A 19,978-nucleotide genomic window follows, 5' to 3' on the forward strand; every position below is an offset into this window, starting at 1 on the left:
ATAACCAAAAAAAATAAATAAATAAAAAAAAATAAAAAAAACGGCATTACGACGATCAAAAACACATCACAGTCTGCGAACAAATTAACAACACAATGACTTCACTTTACCTTAGAATATCCTCAGCCGCAATAAACTTCCTTCTTTCACTAGACGAACGAAAACAATGCAAATAATGATAAGAGATGACGCAACCCCCGCACGAACACTCCCTCCCCTCACGATGGTTCACGCTAAACTGATTGACCAAGGGAGCAAAGGATTATCGTACTAAGACCATTACATTCATCAGTTCCAGACCCAAAACTGTCGTACTCACACAAATAACGATACTCACTTAACGTTATTGTGAAAAGTCGTTGATTATTGAGTTTTTTCGATAATCTAAGGATCAGAAATTGGGATATACAGTGTGCTGAGTTCGATAATTGGGTTACGTTTGAAGCAGTCACCAAATTATCGTACCTACTAAGAGCATTGGATATATGGAAAATAATGGAAAGTAAGATTAGGAGATTAGAAAGTAAGATCAGAAAACAATTGAAAGTAAGATTAGAAGATTGGAAAGCAAGATCAGAACACAATTGAAAGTAAGATTAGAAGATTGGAAAGCAAGATCAGAAAACAATTGAAAGTAAGATTAGAAGATTGGAAAGCAGGATCAGAAAACAATTGAAAGTAAGATTAGAAGATTGGAAAGCAAGATCAGAAAACAATTGAAAGTAAGATTAGAAGATTGGAAAGCAAGATCAGAAAACAATTGAAAGTAAGATTAGAAGATTGGAAAGCAAGATCAGAAAACAATTGAAAGTAAGATTAGAAGATTGGAAAGCAAGATAAGAAAACAATTGAAAGTATGATTAGGAGATTGGAAAGCAAGATCAGAAAACAATTGAAAGCAAGATTAGAAGATTGGAAAGCAAGATCAGAACACAATTGTAAGTAAGATTAGAAGATTAGAAAGCAAGATCAGAAAACAATTGAAAGTAAGATTAGAAGATAGGAAACCAAGATCCCTCCCCGCATCTTAACCCTTCGTCACCGCCTTCGTCACCGTTCCACAGACGCAGCAGGGGGAGAAGGACAAGGAACACGAGCAGAGGGAAGCAGCGAGTCAGCAGACCATCGCTGAGCTGAGGGAGGAGGTGGACCGCCTCAGCAGGGGGGGACAGCCACAGCAGAAAGTCCCCATCAGACAGGTAAGGGGGGATGTAGGGAGGTGAGGGAAGGAGGAGGGAGGGGGGAGAGGGAAGGGAGGGAGAAGAACGGACCGATGTGTGGAGGAGAGGAGAGATGGGGTGAAGGAAGAGAAGAGGAAGGGGTGATGGAGGGAAGGAAGGTGAGGGAAGAGGGGAAGTGTGAGGGAAGGGAGGGGAGGAGAGGAGGGATGAAGTGAAGGGAAGAAGAAGGGAGAGGAGAAGGAAGGGAAGGAGGAGAGATGAGGGAGGGAAGGAGGGATGAAGGGAAGGAAGGATGAGAAGGGAAGGGAGGAAGGAGGTAAGGAGGAAAACAACAGAGGGGAAGGGAGGGGAAGAGAGGAGGGATGAAGTGAAGGGAAGAAGAAGGGAGAGGAGAAGGAAGGGAAGGAGAAGAGATGAGGGAGGGAAGGAGGGGTGAAGGGAGGGGCGAGGAGAGGAACCTTCATATTCATTCATATCCTCAGAACATTTTAGAAAGAATAGTTTTTACTTTTTTTTATTTTTCCTCCTCACTTTCCTTTGTCCTTTTGTTTCCCTTCTTCCAGTTTGCACCATTTTTTAACCTGACTCCCCCACCCCCCCCAGGCCCCCCAGCCGTGGAGACCCTCAGGACCCCCGCCCCCCGTCCCCTACAGCCAGAAGTACAACCACGTCTCCCCCCCGCGGCAGGAGACCACCTACACCTCGCCCTTCGCCCACCACCAGTGAGGGACGCAGGCCGCAGGAAGGCAGAGCGGGCAAAGAGGACTTGAAATTTCCGCCATATAGAACTCAGTAGACCGTATTGGCTGCACCGTTGCCAGATTGTCGTACTCAGAGCATAGTATTTACCTGTTTCTGACGCCTAACTACTGCCAAGAAACATCAGGGTCTAAGTCTTTTAACGGTAACTATAAATGAGTTTCGTTATTGGAGCCCAGAAGACAGTTTTAGGGTAGGAAGTCGGGAAATATAAGCGGCTGAGTACGACAATCTGGCAACGTTGATTGGCTGTCAGTTCGCCTCTTCGCCGTTGGAGGGCCCTCGCGTGCGTCTCCATGGCAACGGCGACGCTTTACCCTTTGCTTACTAACTTGTTTATAGTAATACGTCTATCATTAAATTACATTATACTAGGGATTACGGAAAATGAAATACGGACCTGAAGCTGAGCCCAAATATTCAAGAGAAGAACATGTGTTTAGTTTTATCGTACATTTGGCACTCGGCTTCCGTCACGTATTTAACTCCATTTACTCCCAAACACATAGCGGAAAAAAGGTCGCTAAGAAGGTAGGGATCCCGCGCCTCATCTCGTTAGTGTTATTCTTTAAGACTTTTGTTACAATTTTGTCTTTAGTATTTCTTTAACTTTTAAGATAGCTGTAGTCGATATGATTTTGTGTATAGTTTGCTGCGGTAGAGAGAGAGAGAGAGAGAGAGAGAGAGAGAGAGAGAGAGAGAGAGAGAGAGAGAGAGAGAGAGAGAGAGAGAGAGAGAGAGACTTCACCAACAAGCAATTCACCACCACCCTTATACCTCTCCCAGGCCTCCTTTACATAGATTCGAGTCCTGCTATAGATCCGCCTCGAACATATCCTTCACACATTCAGACGAAGGGAATCGAACTGGTGACCGCTGCTCCGCCACCTCCTCCTCCTCCTCTGGCTGTCCTTCCTCCACTGTCGGCCTCCTCCTCCTCCTCCTCCTCCTCCTCTTCCATTTCTTGTGACGTCAGCGTTCCGAGACAAGCGAGACTGAAGCTTCGTAGGTTTGTTTCGCCTGTTCGGAGTTGAGGAGAGAGAGAGAGAGAGAGAGAGAGAGAGAGAGAGAGAGAGAGAGAGATGCAGCATAACGATTAGGGCAACTCTCTGGTAGCTAACAAGGCGACCAACATGAGAAGACAGACATAGGAAGAGGAATTTGCGCACTGCTAGACTAATAATGATGATAATAATAATAATAATAATAATAATAGTAATAGTAGTTATAATAATAATAATAAGAAGAAGAAGAAGAGGAAGAAGAGGGAGAAGAAAAAAAAAGATGAAAAAGTAGAAGAAGAAGAAAAAGAAGAAGAAAGGTGACAGAGAAGACAAAACAGAAGAAGAAGAGGAAGAAGAAGAAGAAGACGAAAATGAAGAAGACAAAGAAGAAAAAAGAAGACGAAGAAGAACACACACACACACACACACACACACACACACACACATCACTGAACAGATTGCAAAACACACACAATTAAAAGAAGAAATCCAATAAATAAACAAAGACTAGATAAACAAACAGACAAGTAACCATGATAGCAGAAACCTATATTAGTAAGCAGGTAATGATTAGCACACAGGTAAATAACTTCCAATATGTTTTAATCAGTAAGTAGGAAGATTTGTATTTTTATCAAGACTAGTAATAAAGCTAATGAATCAATGTGCTTGTCATTTGACCAAAGGAATCTACAGCCCATAGCTATTCAAAACGTGTCGGCGTCTCAGTTCACCTGTTTGAAAGCCTCTCGTAGAAGTTGAGGGATTTCCATGGAGTGTTTTGTGATGCTGGTGAATAAGTGGTGGTGGTTTTACAAGACGTACACTGTGAACGGGATAATCACCCATGAATACCCGGTTAATCTTCTCTGTGGCCTTGAGAAATAGTCATAAAGAAAGTCCGATACGTTTAACCCGGTGGCAGCGAGGATCATATGTTTCTTAATGGTCCCTCCAAGCGAGAAAAATGAGAAAAATCACCCCTCACACAAATCACTTCATAATTATATCAAAGCATTCGTGATCAGATTATGTATCATCTATTTTAGGGGGTTTATATCATGGCACAAATTTGTCCCGTCGCTGCTACCGGGTTAAGAAGTTGCTGGGATTTCATGGAGTGCTTTGTGATCCTGGTGATAGTTCTACACGACGTCTGTACCACGAGCGGGATAATCACCCATGAACACCCGGTTAATCTTTCCTGTGTCTTGGGAAATAGTCGTAAAGGAAGCCTGATACGTTAAAGAAGTTGCTGGGGTTTCCATGGAGTGTTTTGTGATGCTGGTAATAGTTCTACACAACGTCTGCACTGTGAACGGGATAATCACCCATGAACACCCGGTTAATCTTTCCTGTGTCTTGGGGAGTGGTCGTAGTGGGAGTCCAAATACGAATAAGGAAGCACAATTTTCCGAGAGCTTGACGGCGAGAATAAAATGTTTCCTTCCTTCATGACAACAACAGCACCACAGCACAGCGGACACAGGCCAGTCATCGGCCCGGCGTGCTGCACAGGGCACCACTGGACCTGTTCCACCGCATGCTGACACCCACACCATTAGGAGGATTCTCGTTACAATAATAATAATAATAATAATAATAATAATAATAATAATAATAATAATAATAATAATAATAATAATAATAATAATCCTTTTAACACTTTTTTACACGAGATTACTAACTCGAAGCTTTAGAATGATGGCTACACTTGAGAGCTTCGTTTCTGTAGTCTGTTCCCCAAGCTGACAACATAAACCTAAGCGTGTTCGTAAGCACAGTGCGGATTAGCAGAAAGTGCTGCGTGAGATAAACACAAACAGAGGTTAAAGAAAACTTGGAAGCCATAGCAGTAGCCAATCAGCACTCAGCTTGCAAACACGCTTAGGTTTATGTTGTCAGCTTGGGTCGGAGTTAAGTGAACAGACTATAGTTAAGCTAATTCCGTGTGGACGCACGCACGCACGCATTCACACAAAATTCCGCAACTGCAGGAAAACACACACACACACACACACACACACACACACACACACACACTCTCTCACACACTCTGATAGAAGAGGATGTGGGCCTCGTTGAACGCCGGGCCCGTGTGTTGCCGAGTCACGTGGTCGTCGTCGAAGAGGTTCCACGCCTCCTGGTCCTCGTCCGGGGCCCTGCAGGTGGCCGTGTAGTGGCCGCCGAGCGTGGTGCCGTGGTGGTAGCAGGCGGCGCACAGCTGGTAGTACCCCCCCCTGTGAGGGCAGGGGTCGGCTTTAGTCACAGGTTTAGTGGACAGACGGGCGGGAAGAAACACTGAGGACTCATCATGTCTCACTTTGGAGGCCCTAGGATGCGTTGAACTAATAGTTAGATTTTATCAAGTTAAGCTTTTGAGCTTACAGAACGCTGCCTAAAAACTCAGTGTTTCAAAAGGCTCGATTACGCGTGTGTTTGTCGTAATATTTTGAGAGAACAAAGGAGCACGAGAATACAGTGACTGAACTGCCATCCCCTCAAGAGTCCGGCTTGTTCCTTTGAGGAAAACGAAAGATGCGTTTTCCTGCGTGTCTTGCCGAGAAGCACTCTACTCCTGTGACCGTCATGTGGCAGAGCTCTGCCTCACACGCTGATGCAGGAACACTCAGTCCACACCGTGTGCTCGCGGGGCTGAAGGAAGGACTGGACGCGACGTCTGGCGCGGGAGACTCCGAGCCGCGGCACTGTGTGTGTGTGTGTGTGTGTGTGTGTGTGTGTGTGAGAGAGAGAGAGAGAGAGAGAGAGAGAGAGAGAGAGAGAGTGTCGATGATGTTCACTGCCTAACCTGAACGCCGTCTCGCCTCTCGGTAACTCACCGCTGGGCCTCCGTGATGGCGTACTGGTTCATCTCACTCAGTTTCCGGGGGAAGAAGACTGTCTCCTTGTACTTATCCTGGGGCGAGTCGACCACCCTGGGGGAGGGAGTAAACGGGGCCAGTCACACGAGGAGGTCAGGTCAGGAGAAAGGCAGAAATGTGAAGACCAGGAGTTGAAGATCAGAAATAAAAGGAAGTTATGCGAAAAGTAATGAAAGGAATGTAGAAGACACAGGAACATAAAGGTGGGTTGGAAGAATGAAGTATACAAGGGACGGCCAGGAATTGATTCGCAGGGAAAGGAAAAAAACTTACACATCACGAAGAGATGACCAAAGAGAGACGCGGAAAGAAATGGAAACAATGAAGCAACAAGTAAACACACACACACACACACACACACACACACACACACACACACACACACACACACACACACACACCTGCTCAGATGGATGACCAGCACCGGCGGCAGCCTCATAATCACCGTGACACTCTCGCATTCATGAGCTTCGGGACACTCCGGGCAGTCCCAGAGTAACTTTTGCTTCCTGTAGAACCTCTCTAGGCATTCCTGGGAGAGTGAGGAAGGCGGCGGTCACTGTGTGCATGCAAACATACATATAGGCTACATATACACACACAAATATAACCTACGTCCACCAATACATACGTATAAGTCCATATCTCCGTTATGTCGCCGCACCACAGGTAGGCTGAGGCTGGTGAAAGGCTCCTCCACCTCTGATATCACCTTCCCAGTGGCGGAGCAGATGATCTTGGACAGGTGGAGGCCGGAGAACATCTCGGCAGGACGCCACGGGCCTGGACCACCCTGGTGGTGGTGATAGCGGTAGTAGTAGTAGTAGTAGTAGTAGTAGTAGTAGTAGTAGTAGTAGTAGTAGTAGTAGTAGTAGTAGTAGTAGTAGTAGTAGTACCTAGTAGTAGTAGTAGTAGTAGTAGTAGTAGTAGTAGTTGTTGTTGTTGTTGTTGTTGTTGTTGTTGTTGTTGTAGTAGTAGCAGTAGTAGTAGTAGTAGTAGTAGAAGTAGTAGTAGTCCCTTCACCCTTCCTTCCCCAGTCCCTTCACCCCTTCCCTCCCCAGTCCCTGCTCACCTGAAGGTCTCTATCTAGGGCGTCCAGCAGGAAGGACAGCAGGTCGTGAGCCTCCTGCTGATTGGTGCCGACGAAGGTGGAATCGTAGCGCCCAATCGTGCGCTGACGAAGAAAAAAAAAAAAAAAGATTGCATGTAGGCCGCGGGGCGAAGTGTTAGGGGGCTGCGAGGGCTGGAAAAAGTGGAAAATGCAGTATCTCGATTTAGCGGAGAATTCGGTTTAGCGAGCTTGTGCTTGGATGAATTAGTTCAGTAAATCGAGCTTCTGCAGTAGGTAGGAAGAGAGGGAGGCAGGAAATAATAAGCTTATCTTAGAAAGAATAAATAAGAAAGCGTAAAGAGATACGTGTGGATGATAAAAGACGCATGAATCAATAAGAAATGTATAAAAATAAGGAAGGAAAGAAGGACGGAGTTACGCCTAACATAGAAAGAATAAATCAGAAAATGCGGAGAGAGAAGTATGGATGATAAAAGGCACACTGAACAATAAGAGATGAATACAAGCAGTTAGAAAGGAAGGAAAGATGGCAGGAAATAATAAGGCAAACAGATAAATAAGAAAATGAGGTAAGCATAGATGATAAACGACGCACGAATCAGTAATAGAAGAGATGAATACAAGCCGTTACAAAGGAAGGAAAAGAAGGAAATAATAAGGCTAACATAGAAAGAATAAATGAGAAAATACGAAGAGAAGTAGAGACACGACTTCTCACCTTGAAGCGGAGCAGGGCCTCCTGAGGGTCGCCGCGTCGCCTGAGGGCCAGCACGAGGGCGCAGAAGCTCTCCGCCACCTCGCCGTGGTAGTCAGGGCCGCAGCTGCTGCCATGGTGCTGCCCCTCACCGAGGCTACCACCACCCTGCTCACCGTGGCTCCCTCCTTCACCAGCACCACCACCTCTTTGGCTACCATCATCCTCACCTTCATTATCACTCCTACTGCCATGACAGTCACCAACACCACCATCACTGCTGCCATGACCCTCACTGTTGGTGGCCCTACTACCATCCTCACTGTTGGTGGTTGGATCCTCACTGTTGGTGGCATTACTACCATCCTCACTGTTGGTGGTTGGATCCTCACTGTTGGTGGCATTACTACCATCCTCACTGTTGGTGGTTGGATCCTCACTGTTGGTGGCATTACTACCATCCTCACTGTTGGTGGCATTACTACCATCCTCACTGTTGGTGGCATTACTACCATCCTCACTGTTGGTGGTTGGATCCTCACCAGTGGTGGCCCTACTACCATCCTCACTGTTGGTGGTTGGATCCTCACTGTTGGTGGCATTACTACCATCCTCACTGTTGGTGGCATTACTACCATCCTCACTGTTGGTGGTTGGATCTTCAGCAGTGGTGGCCCTACTACAATCCTCACTGTTGGTGGTTGGATCCTCACCAGTGATGGCACTACTACAATCCTCACTGTTGGTGGTTGGATCCTCACTGTTGGTGGCATTACTACAATCCTCACTGTTGGTGGTTGGATCCTCACCAGTGATGGCCCTACTACAATCCTCACTGTTGGTGGTTGGATCCTCACTGTTGGTGGCATTACTACAATCCTCACTGTTGGTGGTTGGATCCTCACTGTTGGTGGCATTACTACCATCCTCACTGTTGGTGGTTGGATCCTCACTGTTGGTGGCATTACTACCATCCTCACTGTTGGTGGCATTACTACCATCCTCACTGTTGGTGGTTGGATCTTCAGCAGTGGTGGCCCTACTACAATCCTCACTGTTGGTGGTTGGATCCTCACCAGTGATGGCACTACTACAATCCTCACTGTTGGTGGTTGGATCCTCACTGTTGGTGGCATTACTACAATCCTCACTGTTGGTGGTTGGATCCTCACCAGTGATGGCCCTACTACAATCCTCACTGTTGGTGGTTGGATCCTCACTGTTGGTGGCATTACTACAATCCTCACTGTTGGTGGTTGGATCCTCACTGTTGGTGGCATTACTACCATCCTCACTGTTGGTGGTTGGATCTTCAGCAGTGGTGGCCCTACTACAATCCTCACTGTTGGTGGTTGGATCCTCACTGTTGGTGGCATTACTACAATCCTCACTGTTGGTGGTTGGATCCTCACTGTTGGTGGCATTACTACCATCCTCACTGTTGGTGGTTGGATCTTCAGCAGTGGTGGCCCTACTACAATCCTCACTGTTGGTGGTTGGATCCTCACTGTTGGTGGCATTACTACAATCCTCACTGTTGGTGGTTGGATCCTCACCAGTGGTGGCCCTACTACAATCCTCACTGTTGGTGGTTGGATCCTCACCAGTGGTGGCCCTACTACAATCCTCACTGTTGGTGGTTGGATCCTCACCAGTGGTGGCCCTACTACAATCCTCACTGTTGGTGGTTGGATCCTCACTGTTGGTGGCACTACTACAATCCTCACTGTTGGTGGTTGGATCCTCACCAGTGGTGGCACTACTACAATCCTCACTGTTGGTGGTTGGATCCTCACTGTTGGTGGCACTACTACAATCCTCACTGTTGGTGGTTGGATCCTCACTGTTGGTGGCATTACTACAATCCTCACTGTTGGTGGTTGGATCCTCACCAGTGATGGCACTACTACAATCCTCACTGTTGGTGGTTGGATCCTCACTGTTGGTGGCATTACTACAATCCTCACTGTTGGTGGTTGGATCCTCACCAGTGATGGCATTACTACAATCCTCACTGTTGGTGGTTGGATCCTCACCAGTGGTGGCACTACTACAATCCTCACTGTTGGTGGTTGGATCCTCACCAGTGATGGCCCTACTACAATCCTCACTGTTGGTGGTTGGATCCTCACCAGTGATGGCACTACTACAATCCTCACTGTTGGTGGTTGGATCCTCACCAGTGATGGCACTACTACAATCCTCACTGTTGGTGGTTGGATCCTCACCAGTGATGGCACTACTACAATCCTCACTGTTGGTGGTTGGATCCCCACCAGTGATGGCACTACTACAATCATCACTGTTGGTGGTTGGATCCCCACCAGTGATGGCACTACTACAATCATCACTGTTGGTGGTTGGATCCTCACCAGTGATGGCCCTACTACAATCCTCACTGTTGGTGGTTGGATCCTCACCAGTGATGGCACTACTGCAATCCTCACTGTTGGTGGTTGGATCCTCACTGTTGGTGGCACTACTACAATCCTCACTGTTGGTGGTTGGATCCTCACCAGTGGTGGCACTACTACAATCCTCACTGTTGGTGGTTGGATCCTCACCAGTGGTGGCCCTACTACAATCCTCACTGTTGGTGGTTGGATCCTCACCAGTGATGGCACTACTACAATCCTCACTGTTGGTGGTTGGATCCTCACCAGTGATGGCCCTACTACAATCCTCACTGTTGGTGGTTGGATCCTCACCAGTGATGGCCCTACTACAATCCTCACTGTTGGTGGTTGGATCCTCACCAGTGATGGCACTACTACAATCCTCACTGTTGGTGGTTGGATCCTCACCAGTGATGGCCCTACTACAATCCTCACTGTTGGTGGTTGGATCCTCACCAGTGATGGCACTACTACAATCCTCACTGTTGGTGGTTGGATCCTCACTGTTGGTGGTTGGATCCTCACCAGTGATGGCACTACTACAATCCTCACTGTTGGTGGTTGGATCCTCACCAGTGATGGCACTACTACCATCCTCACTGTTGGTGGCACTACTACCATCCTCACTGTTGGTGGCACTACTACCATCCTCACTGTTGGTGGCACTGCTACCATCCTCACTGTTGGTGGCCCTACTACCATCCTCACTGTTGGTGGCCCTACTACCATCCTCACTGTTGGTGGCACTACTACCATCCTCACTGTTGGTGGCCCTACTACCATCCTCACTGTTGGTGGCCCTACTACCATCCTCACTGTTGGTGGCACTACTACCATCCTCACTGTTGGTGGCCCTACTACCATCCTCACTGTTGGTGGCCCTACTACCATCCTCACTGTTGGTGGCACTACTACCATCCTCACTGTTGGTGGCACTACTACCATCCTCACTGTTGGTGGCCCTACTACCATCCTCACTGTTGGTGGCACTACTACCATCCTCACTGTTGGTGGCCCTACTACCATCCTCACTGTTGGTGGCACTACTACCATCCTCACTGTTGGTGGCCCTACTACCATCCTCACTGTTGGTGGCACTACTACCATCCTCACTGTTGGTGGCCCTACTACCATCCTCACTGTTGGTGGCCCTACTACCATCCTCACTGTTGGTGGCACTACTACCATCCTCACTGTTGGTGGCACTACTACCATCCTCACTGTTGGTGGCACTACTACCATCCTCACTGTTGGTGGCACTACTACCATCCTCACTGTTGGTGGCACTACTACCATCCTCACTGTTGGTGGCACTACTACCATCCTCACTGTTGGTGGCACAACCATGATCCTCACCGTTGGTGGTACTACTATCATGAGCCCCATAATTTCTTTTGTCGTCCTGTTCACTGCTGCAGCTTCCACCATGAGGTTCACCGCCGCTGGTTCCCTTGGTCTTGTGGCTCCTGCAGGGAACACAGGACGGGGTTCAGATATTAATTTTTAAACAGAACCTCACAAACGACTCGCCGTTCACTGATCCCTCACGCGTTGCCTGTCTGTGTCTACCTTCCTAATCCAACCTAACATAACCAAAATAACTCACAGATAACATGCGGCACTTCCCCTCACCCGCCGCCTCCTCTTTGCTGTCTTACTGTCTCTCCTTTTCTCGGGTATTTCTTTCTCAAATCTTTACGCTCTCAAGACTCTCCCTCCTTGCCTTCCTTCCCCTGTCGCCCTACCTCTCTTTTTACATGCAGCCTGCGCTCGTTGCCTTCCCTACACTCCTCCGTCACTTCCCTGCCTCCCTCATTACCTCCAGTCCTCCACCCCCTCCTTCTCGGTCCCTTTCACCCCGCCTACCTCCCTCTTTACCTCCATGCATCGTCCAGGAAGAAGGCAGTCAGCTTGTCGGTGTGGTACAAACACTGCACGACGGCGTTCAGGTAGCATGTGTTTCCTAGGTTCCTCAGGCCCACGGGCTGGTTATTCATCCGCACAGGTTGGTTAATCTGGCCCGTTGGTTGGTCCTTCTGCCTGCCATTTCCTCTGTGACTGCCCCTCCTCATATGGCTCCTCCCTTCGTCGCCCCTCTTGCGCCAGGCCGCGTCTTCTGCCAGCTCGGGGTGCCTAACCAGGAGCTGAGCCATCTGTGGGGGTGGAGGCGTTTGGGTAGTTACGTGGCTGTGGTGGCGGGCAGAAATTAAGGCACTTATAGTGGTGGTTGTAACTCCACCTTCACCTCGTGGCTGCAGGAGAACCTTCGATCAGCAGCGCGTTGCCAATGACTGGGCCTGGTGGTCTGCTTGCCGCCACCATCACCAGTCACTTCCTGGCTGATGACGTGGCCCAGCATGTGGCTCTATCCATCACTGCGTGCACAAGCCCGATGGGCCGTGCTGACGCCCTCACGCCAGGCAGATCACCTCAAGAAAGGACGAACAAACATTCAGTAAAAAGTAAAGAAACAAACTAACCTGCGCATCTTTCAGGAACTGGCACAAAGTTTTGCTCCCACTCTCTTCGGCGAGGTCGCTGGCCCTGTAGCCCCGGTGGTCCTCCTTGGTAATGTCACACTTGGCTTCCGTCACCAGCCAGCGCGCCGCCGCCTCATTGTGGTTCTCACACGCCAGGTGGAGCGCCGTCAGCACCCTGACATCTTGTGTCAAGGCATTGACGTCGAAGCCTTGGTTAGTGAGATAGCTGAGCACGTTCACGTGCCCGCCGAAGGCAGCCAGATGGATGAGCTGCATCCCTGGAGGCGGGTGGTTAGCAACGCCTGTGCTGCGCGTGGTGGCGAACCTGTCACGCTGAGTCATGCGCGGGAGAAGATGTTTCAGCACCTTGAGGTGCCCTCCCTGAGCCGCCAGGTGTGCCGCCATGGGCCCTGCGGACGAGGACACGAGACATGCGGGGCTCTAGGCCTACAGGAGGAGGAGGAGGAGGAGGAATTGTTGGTGTTGTTGGTGGTGGTGATCAAGATACATAAACGTGAGGAAGAGATAAAGAAAGAGAACGTGGAAAAAAAGGGGAAAGAAAATGGTGGGTAAGTGGAGCGAAGCGAAGATAAGGAGGATCGCCGACCCACCTTTCTCTCCAATCCTTGCCCCCGGGTCAGCCTTAGCGTTCAGCAGCATCAGAACTGCCTCCCACTGGCCCTCATCCGCCGCTCGGTGTAGCGCCCGCCACCCTGTTAGAAACAAGAATTGTTTAATGCATGTGTGTGAGTGTGTGTGTGTGTGTACAGCAATAATCAACAACAGCACAACAAGTGCTTGCCTTGATAGTCCCCGGAGCGGCAGGCAGCGTTCACGTCAACACCGCCGTCGAGCAGCAGCGGACGCAGCTTACACAAGTCTCCCTCAGCGGCCGCCTGCAGCAGCTCATCCTGCGGGACGGAGGAGGAGCAAAAGTTGTCGTGACAAAACGACACCAAGTATATGGCTCGCAGGCAACACAGGGCGACACTCACGGACTAGCAATATGAACATGAACAGTGGAGTGCCGCGTGACTACGGGACAGGAACGCTCCTCGGAAGGTGTTGCTATATAAGGTGCACACGACAACTCAATGACAGGCTGCACAGACAGATGCATTACCTCGCCTCCTCCTCCTCCTTGTCATCATTCATCGCCTCCAGGAACAGAAAGAGAATGTGTGCGTACAGAAGGGGGTTACATACCTCTTCTGGCAATTTATCACGCTCCTGTTGGCTTTGCTTGTGGTAAAGGTGGGACAGCGGAGTCATCGTAGTCAAGGCGTCAACACCCACGGTAACGGCGGCTCCTCCAACCCCATGCGAGCCTCCTTCATCCTCATGGACTTTTATCACGGACCTCCCTTCAGAGTTGCTTTCATGTCGGTGGCCTTGACTAAGAATCCAGGAACTGCCAATTTTTTTTACTGATTCAACAATTCTACTCAAACTATTTTTAATACCCATGCACCCTTCACCTCCTCTTTGCTCCCATCCACCGCCGCCGCCCTGCGTGTAGTTCGCCATGGCACATGAAGACTCCCTCGTCCCCGACAGTCCGCCGTAACCTGGGGCCGCAGCATCAGGAGACGCCTCCGTCCCCGCCACCCAGACGAAACCTAGGGCCGCGGCACCTGAAGACTCCTGCGTCCCTGCCAGCCCGCCGTCACCTTGGGCCGCAGCACCTGAAGACTCCTGCGTCCCTGCCAGCCCGCCGTCACCTTGGGCCGCAGCACCTGAAGACTCCTGCGTCCCTGCCAGCCCGCCGTCACCTTGGGCCGCGGCACCTGAAGACTCCTGCGTCCCCGCCACCCCGCCGTCACCTTGGGCCGCAGCACCTGAAGACTCCTGCGTCCCTGCCAGCCCGCCGGAACCTTGGGCCGCGGCACCTGAAGACTCCTGCGTCCCCGCCACCCCGCCGTCACCTTGGGCCGCGGCACCTGAAGACTCCTGCGTCCCTGCCAGCCCGCCGGAACCTTGGGCCGCGGCACCTGAAGACTCCTGCGTCCCTGCCAGCCCGCCGGAACCTGGGGCCGCGGCACCTGAAGACTCCTCCGTCCCCGCCAGCACGCCGTCACCTGGGGCCGTGGCACCTGAAGACTCCTCCGTCCCCGCCAGCCCGCCGTCACCTGGGGCCGTGGCACCTGAAGACTCCTCCGTCCCCGCCAGCCCGCCGTCACCTTGGGCCGTGGCACCTGAAGATTCCTCCGTCCCCGCCAGCCCGCCGTCACCTTGGGCCGTGGCACCTGAAGACTCCTCCGTCCCCGCCAGCCCGCCGTCACCTTGGGCCGTGGCACCTGAAGATTCCTCCGTCCCCGCCAGCCCGCCGTCACCTTGGGCCGTGGCACCTGAAGACTCCTCCGTCCCCGCCAGCCCGCCGGAACCTTGGGCCGCGGCACCTGAAGACTCCTCCGTCCCCGCCAGCCCGCCGGAACCTTGGGCCGCGGCACCTGAAGACTCCTCCGTCCCCGCCAGCCCGCCGGAACCTTGGGCCGCGGCACCTGAAGACTCCTCCGTCCCCGCCAGCCCGCCGGAACCTTGGGCCGTGGCACCTGAAGACTCCTGCGTCCCCGCCAGCCCGCCGGAACCTGGGGCCGCGGCACCTGAAGACTCCTGCGTCCCCGCCAGCCCGCCGTCACCTGGGGCCGCGGCACCTGAAGACTCCTGCGTCCCCGCCAGCCCGCCGTCACCTTGGGCCGCGGCACCTGAAGACTCCTGCGTCCCCGCCAGCCCGCCGTCACCTTGGGCCGCGGCACCTGAAGACTCCTCCGTCCCCGCCAGCCCACCGTCACCTTGGGCCGTGGCACCTGAAGACTCCTCCGTCCCCGCCAGCCCACCGTCACATGGGGCCGTGGCACCTGAAGACTCCTCCGTCCCCGCCAGCCCGCCGTCACCTTGGGCCGTGGCACCTGAAGACTCCTCCGTCCCTGCCAGCCCGCCGTCACCTTGGGCCGTGGCACCTGAAGACTCCTCCGTCCCCGCCAGCCCGCCGTCACCTGGGGCCGTGGCACCTGAAGACTCCTCCGTCCCTGCCAGCCCACCGTCACCTTGGGCCGTGGCACCTGAAGACTCCTCCGTCCCTGCCAGCCCACCGTCACCTTGGGCCGTGGCACCTGAAGACTCCTCCGTCCCCGCCAGCCCGCCGTCACCTTGGGCCGCGGCACCTGAAGACTCCTCCGTCCCCGCCAGCCCGCCGTCACCTTGGGCCGTGGCACCTGAAGACTCCTCCGTCCCCGCCAGCCCGACGTCACCTTGGGCCGCGGCACCTGAAGACTCCTCCGTCCCCGCCAGCCCACCGTCACCTTGGGCCGTGGCACCTGAAGACTCCTCCGTCCCCGCCAGCCCACCGTCACCTTGGGCCGCGGCACCTGAAGACTCCTCCGTCCCCGCCAGCCCGCCGTCACCTTGGGCCGTGGCACCTGAAGATTCCTCCGTCCCCGCCAGCCCGACGTCACCTTGGGCCGTGGCACCTGAAGACTCCTCCGTCCCCGCCAGCCCACCGTCACCTTGGGCCGTGGCACCTGAAGATTCCTCCGTCCCCGCCAGCCCGACGTCACCTTGGGCCGCGGCACCTGAAGACTCCTCCGTCCCCGCCAGCCCGCCGTCACCTGGGGCCGTGGCACCTGAAGACTCCTGCGTCCCCGCCAGCCCGCCGGAACCTGGGGCCGCGGCACCTGAAGACTCCTGCGTCCCCACCAGCCCGCCGGAACCTGGGGCCGCGGCACCTGAAGACTCCTGCGTCCCTGCCAGCCCACCGTAGCTTGGGACCGAGGCAAACGCTGAGCTGAACGGAGTCGTGGCCTGAGGAAAGGATGGAGAGGAGCGTCAATAAGCTTGTGTTGTACTTGTTTGTGTTGGTGTACTTCACTGGCTGAGGTTTGCCTTAATATTTAATTTTTATTAGATTTTATATCGATCATTTAATTTAGTTTATTCTGTTCGGTACCTGGGAAACATGGAGAAGGTAAACTGTGGTAATCTGGAGGTCACACTGGCCATGCATCCCGAAGCAATGGGTTCTTCCCACCACAGGCTCTAAGGCCAGGGCAACAGAAATGAGCACCGAGGCCACGCGCAGCTATAGCGTATGCTTCTAACTTTACGTTGCCTATATTCTGTAAGTTTCATTTTCATTTCATATAACTCACTCTACACTGGTATGTCCGGTAATTTAACTCTCACTGGGGACAAAGTAGGCTACTGGAGGAGTGGCCGACAGCTTGGCACGAAGAGCGAGCAGCCCAACACAAACCCAAGGAGCCTCTCTACTCCTTGCACGAGGCCACAAGAAGCCTCGTGCAAGGGTCGAGGCCGTTCATAGCTACGTACAGCTGTTGTCTAGTTCTGGCAGCTTCCCGACACCTTCCTGACAAACTCTTACTGCCCCAAACGTTGTGTGTGTGTGTGTGTGTGTGTGTGTGAAAGAGAGAGAGAGAGAGAGAGAGAGAGAGAGAGAGAGAGAGAGAGAGAGAGAGAGAGAGAGAGAGAGAGAGAGAGAGAGAGAGAGAGAGAGAGATTAACATAAGAAATTCAGACCACAAAGACCCTATGGTCCAGACTAGGTGGTCTGTCCTTGAACCTAAGTGATTTTATATTAATCAGATGGCTCCAAAACTTGCATTTCTACTTTAGTAAATATTAAGTTGAAGGAGGTGTCGGTGGAGCTTGTGTTTAATCGTGTTACACTGGACCGTTAAGGTGGAGACTTATTCCATTCTCGCACTACAACGTTAATTGGTGAAGAAAAAATTGGTGCAGTCTGAATTTACTTGTTTACACTTAAAAATTTGTCCCATTATTTCTCGCTCCCAAAGTATCATCGATTATATGCAATTTTGATTTGTCCACAATATATATAAGGCCATTAAGTATTTCAAAACATTCGATCAGTTTTCCTCGGAGCCGACGTTTTCTCAAGAGAGAACAAGATAAGAGTTGAAAGCCATCTCGTCGTAAGATTTGGTGCGCAAGGAAGAGATAATTTTTGTTGCTCGACATTGAACACCTAATTTAGCGATGTCCTTTGCATGCTGGGGAGACCAAAACTGTACCGCATATTCCAAGTGAGGTCTGACTAAACTATTGTAAAGCAGGAGTATTACATCATTATCTTTGAAGTTTCTCTTAATCAGAGAGAGAGAGAGAGAGAGAGAGAGAGAGAGATGAACTCCCTACTATCACATCTGTTCTAGTAGCATGATGACTATATAATGAGTGACGTGTGTGTGTGTGTGTGTGTGTTCTACATGTATGAATTACGGTGCACTGACGTGCAGACAAGTGCAACAAAAGCAGTGCACATTAGTGACAGACCTGTCCACGAGATAATGGGAAGAATAAAGCTCTCTCTGAGGCCAGTCTTCATGAAGGTTCTGAGGACAAACACAAACTGCCTGGGACCAAAACAACGCCCAGAAACGCTTTGGCTGCGCTTAGGTACCGATAGCTACTTTATTCTAAATGTAGTTCACTACCGCTACTACTGCCGCCACCGCTACTTGTGAACAATAAGTCTGTACTGAAAAACATAATTCTCTTTTATACATATAATTGTTACGTTCCACGTCCTTGATAGAGTACTGAGTAAGTCACTTTACACTTTCTGCACGTGAGGCAAGAAGATTCACTCACCTCCCTCTGCTGTGCTGGTTGACTCACCCATGCAGTTTTTACCAGTCTCCAAGGCTTCGTGAGCCGCGATCAGAGATATCCGCGAGTGACTAATCACTTAACTGATACCTTAGAAGGTGTCCATGGCAGAGAAAGGCAGGATCGTAACTTTCTTGACATTTATTGCGCCAAGCAGGAGGATACTGTACGTCTGACTCCCGTTGTTCCAAACACTCCCGTGCCTCGAGGCGGGCGACTGAGACCGTGACTGACAAGAGTACGTGACGGGCCGCGGCTCAGCCCACTCAACTGTACACGTTTCATTCGCGTTTTCGTCACGTACGTAGTTGCATGGTCCACCCCGAGTAGCGGGTAGTGACTAGCCCTACCTAAAAAAGTAGCTTCGCTACGTAGCGGGGCTACATACTAGTAGTGCCGCTACGCCCAACACTGCCAGTAACACTACACCACCACTAACACCACCACCAGCACCAGCAACACCACCACCAACATTGCACCAGTAACACTACACCACCACTAACACCAGCACCAGCACCAGTAACACCACCACCAACATTGCACCAGTAACACTACACCACCACTAACACCAGCACCAGCACCAGTAACACCACCACCAACATTGCACCAGTAACACTACACCACCACTAACACCAGCACCAGCACCAGTAACACCACCACCAACATTGCACCAGTAACACTACACCACCACTAACACCAGCAACACCACCACCAATACCAGCAACAGTAACACCACCACCAACACACACGTACATTACCCCACCACTACCACCACCACCAACACCAGTAACACTACACCACCACTAACACCAGCAACACCACCACCAATACCAGCAACACTGCAACAGTAACACCACCACCAACACACACGTACATCACCCCACCACTAACACCACCACCAACACCAGTAACACCAGCAACACCACCACCAATACCAGCAACAGTAACACCACCACCAACACACACGTACATCACCCCACCACTAACACCACCACCAACAGTTGGGAACCTGTAGAATACGAGACACATTCTCTCTCTCTCTCTCTCTCTCTCTCTCTCTCTCTCACCTTAGGCTCCATCACTGCAGCACGGTGTTTCCGGCCGTGTACACAAATGGACGTGTGGCCGTGTACGTATCCGTGTGGGCGTTGGCTGGTGCTGAGGAAGGGATGGTCGAGACGTGGTGGTGGTGAGGGCGGTGATACTGGTGGAATGAAGGGGGTGGGAGGGTGGGCGATAAGATCCAAGATAACACTGGTGGTGGTGATAACCCCGCAAAATGACATCGATAACATATCCCGTTTTCTTACAGTTCGCTTTGACCTTATCACAGCGAACGATGAAGACGACGGCAACACACCAGTGCGGCGCGCCATAACTAATGCTAAAAAACACCAATAATTAACTATTTTAACGATAACTATATATCGAGGCAGTTATTGGGGTCGTGGAGGCAGTTTTTAGGTCGGAAATCGGCAAACCGGTGGCTGAGTACGACAATTTGGCTGGCACGCTCGGATCACAACTGCAAGGGTTCGATCCCCGGAGGAGTGGGTCGAAGCAGCTCGGCGGTTTTCCTAGTCGTGCCCAATCTTGCCATATTGTCGTACTCAGCCACCGGTTTGCCGATTTCCGACCTAAAAACTGCCTCCACGGCCCCGATAACTGCCTCCATATATAGTTATCGTTAAAATAGTTAATTATTGGTGTTTTTTAGCATTAGTTATGGCTCAGAAACAGGTAAATACGAGGCAACGATGGTCGTGCCTCTCTGCCCACGCATCAGAGAGAGGATTGTGAGGGTGTTAATTTGTCTTAGGATGATGGGGGTTTATTTATTTATTTATCAAAGCCTGTACTC

The 19,978-nt window shown here is 51.2% G+C and overlaps 2 protein-coding genes across 2 annotated transcripts in view; one reads left to right on the forward strand and one right to left on the reverse strand.

The window, feature by feature from the left end:
• The window catches only part of LOC126986363 (ankycorbin-like), a 16,558-nt gene extending 13,876 nt beyond the window's left edge, over positions 1-2,682 (forward strand). Inside the window, exons 19-20 of the mRNA XM_050842418.1 lie at positions 1,065-1,199; positions 1,785-2,682. Of these exons, the coding sequence (XP_050698375.1) occupies positions 1,065-1,199; positions 1,785-1,907 (258 nt within the window). The 3' untranslated portion in view covers positions 1,908-2,682. The remainder of the gene's footprint in view (positions 1-1,064; positions 1,200-1,784) is intronic.
• LOC126986025 (uncharacterized) lies at positions 2,613-18,883 on the reverse strand. The gene is made up of 16 exons (XM_050841712.1): positions 18,208-18,883; positions 16,026-16,269; positions 15,786-15,872; positions 15,516-15,734; positions 15,327-15,464; positions 13,675-15,224; positions 13,271-13,379; positions 13,080-13,181; positions 12,469-12,878; positions 11,867-12,141; positions 7,617-11,454; positions 6,899-7,000; positions 6,458-6,619; positions 6,228-6,358; positions 5,785-5,880; positions 2,613-5,184 (listed from the first exon to the last, which is right to left on the reverse strand). The coding sequence occupies exons 1-16, from the start codon at positions 18,256-18,258 to the stop codon at positions 4,992-4,994; spliced, it is 7,707 nt and encodes a 2,568-aa protein (XP_050697669.1). The 5' UTR covers positions 18,259-18,883; the 3' UTR covers positions 2,613-4,991.
• Between the last annotated feature and the right edge of the window lie 1,095 nt (positions 18,884-19,978).

Source organism: Eriocheir sinensis, chromosome 61, assembly GCF_024679095.1.
Source record: "Eriocheir sinensis breed Jianghai 21 chromosome 61, ASM2467909v1, whole genome shotgun sequence".
In the NCBI taxonomy this organism is placed as follows: domain Eukaryota; kingdom Metazoa; phylum Arthropoda; class Malacostraca; order Decapoda; family Varunidae; genus Eriocheir; species Eriocheir sinensis.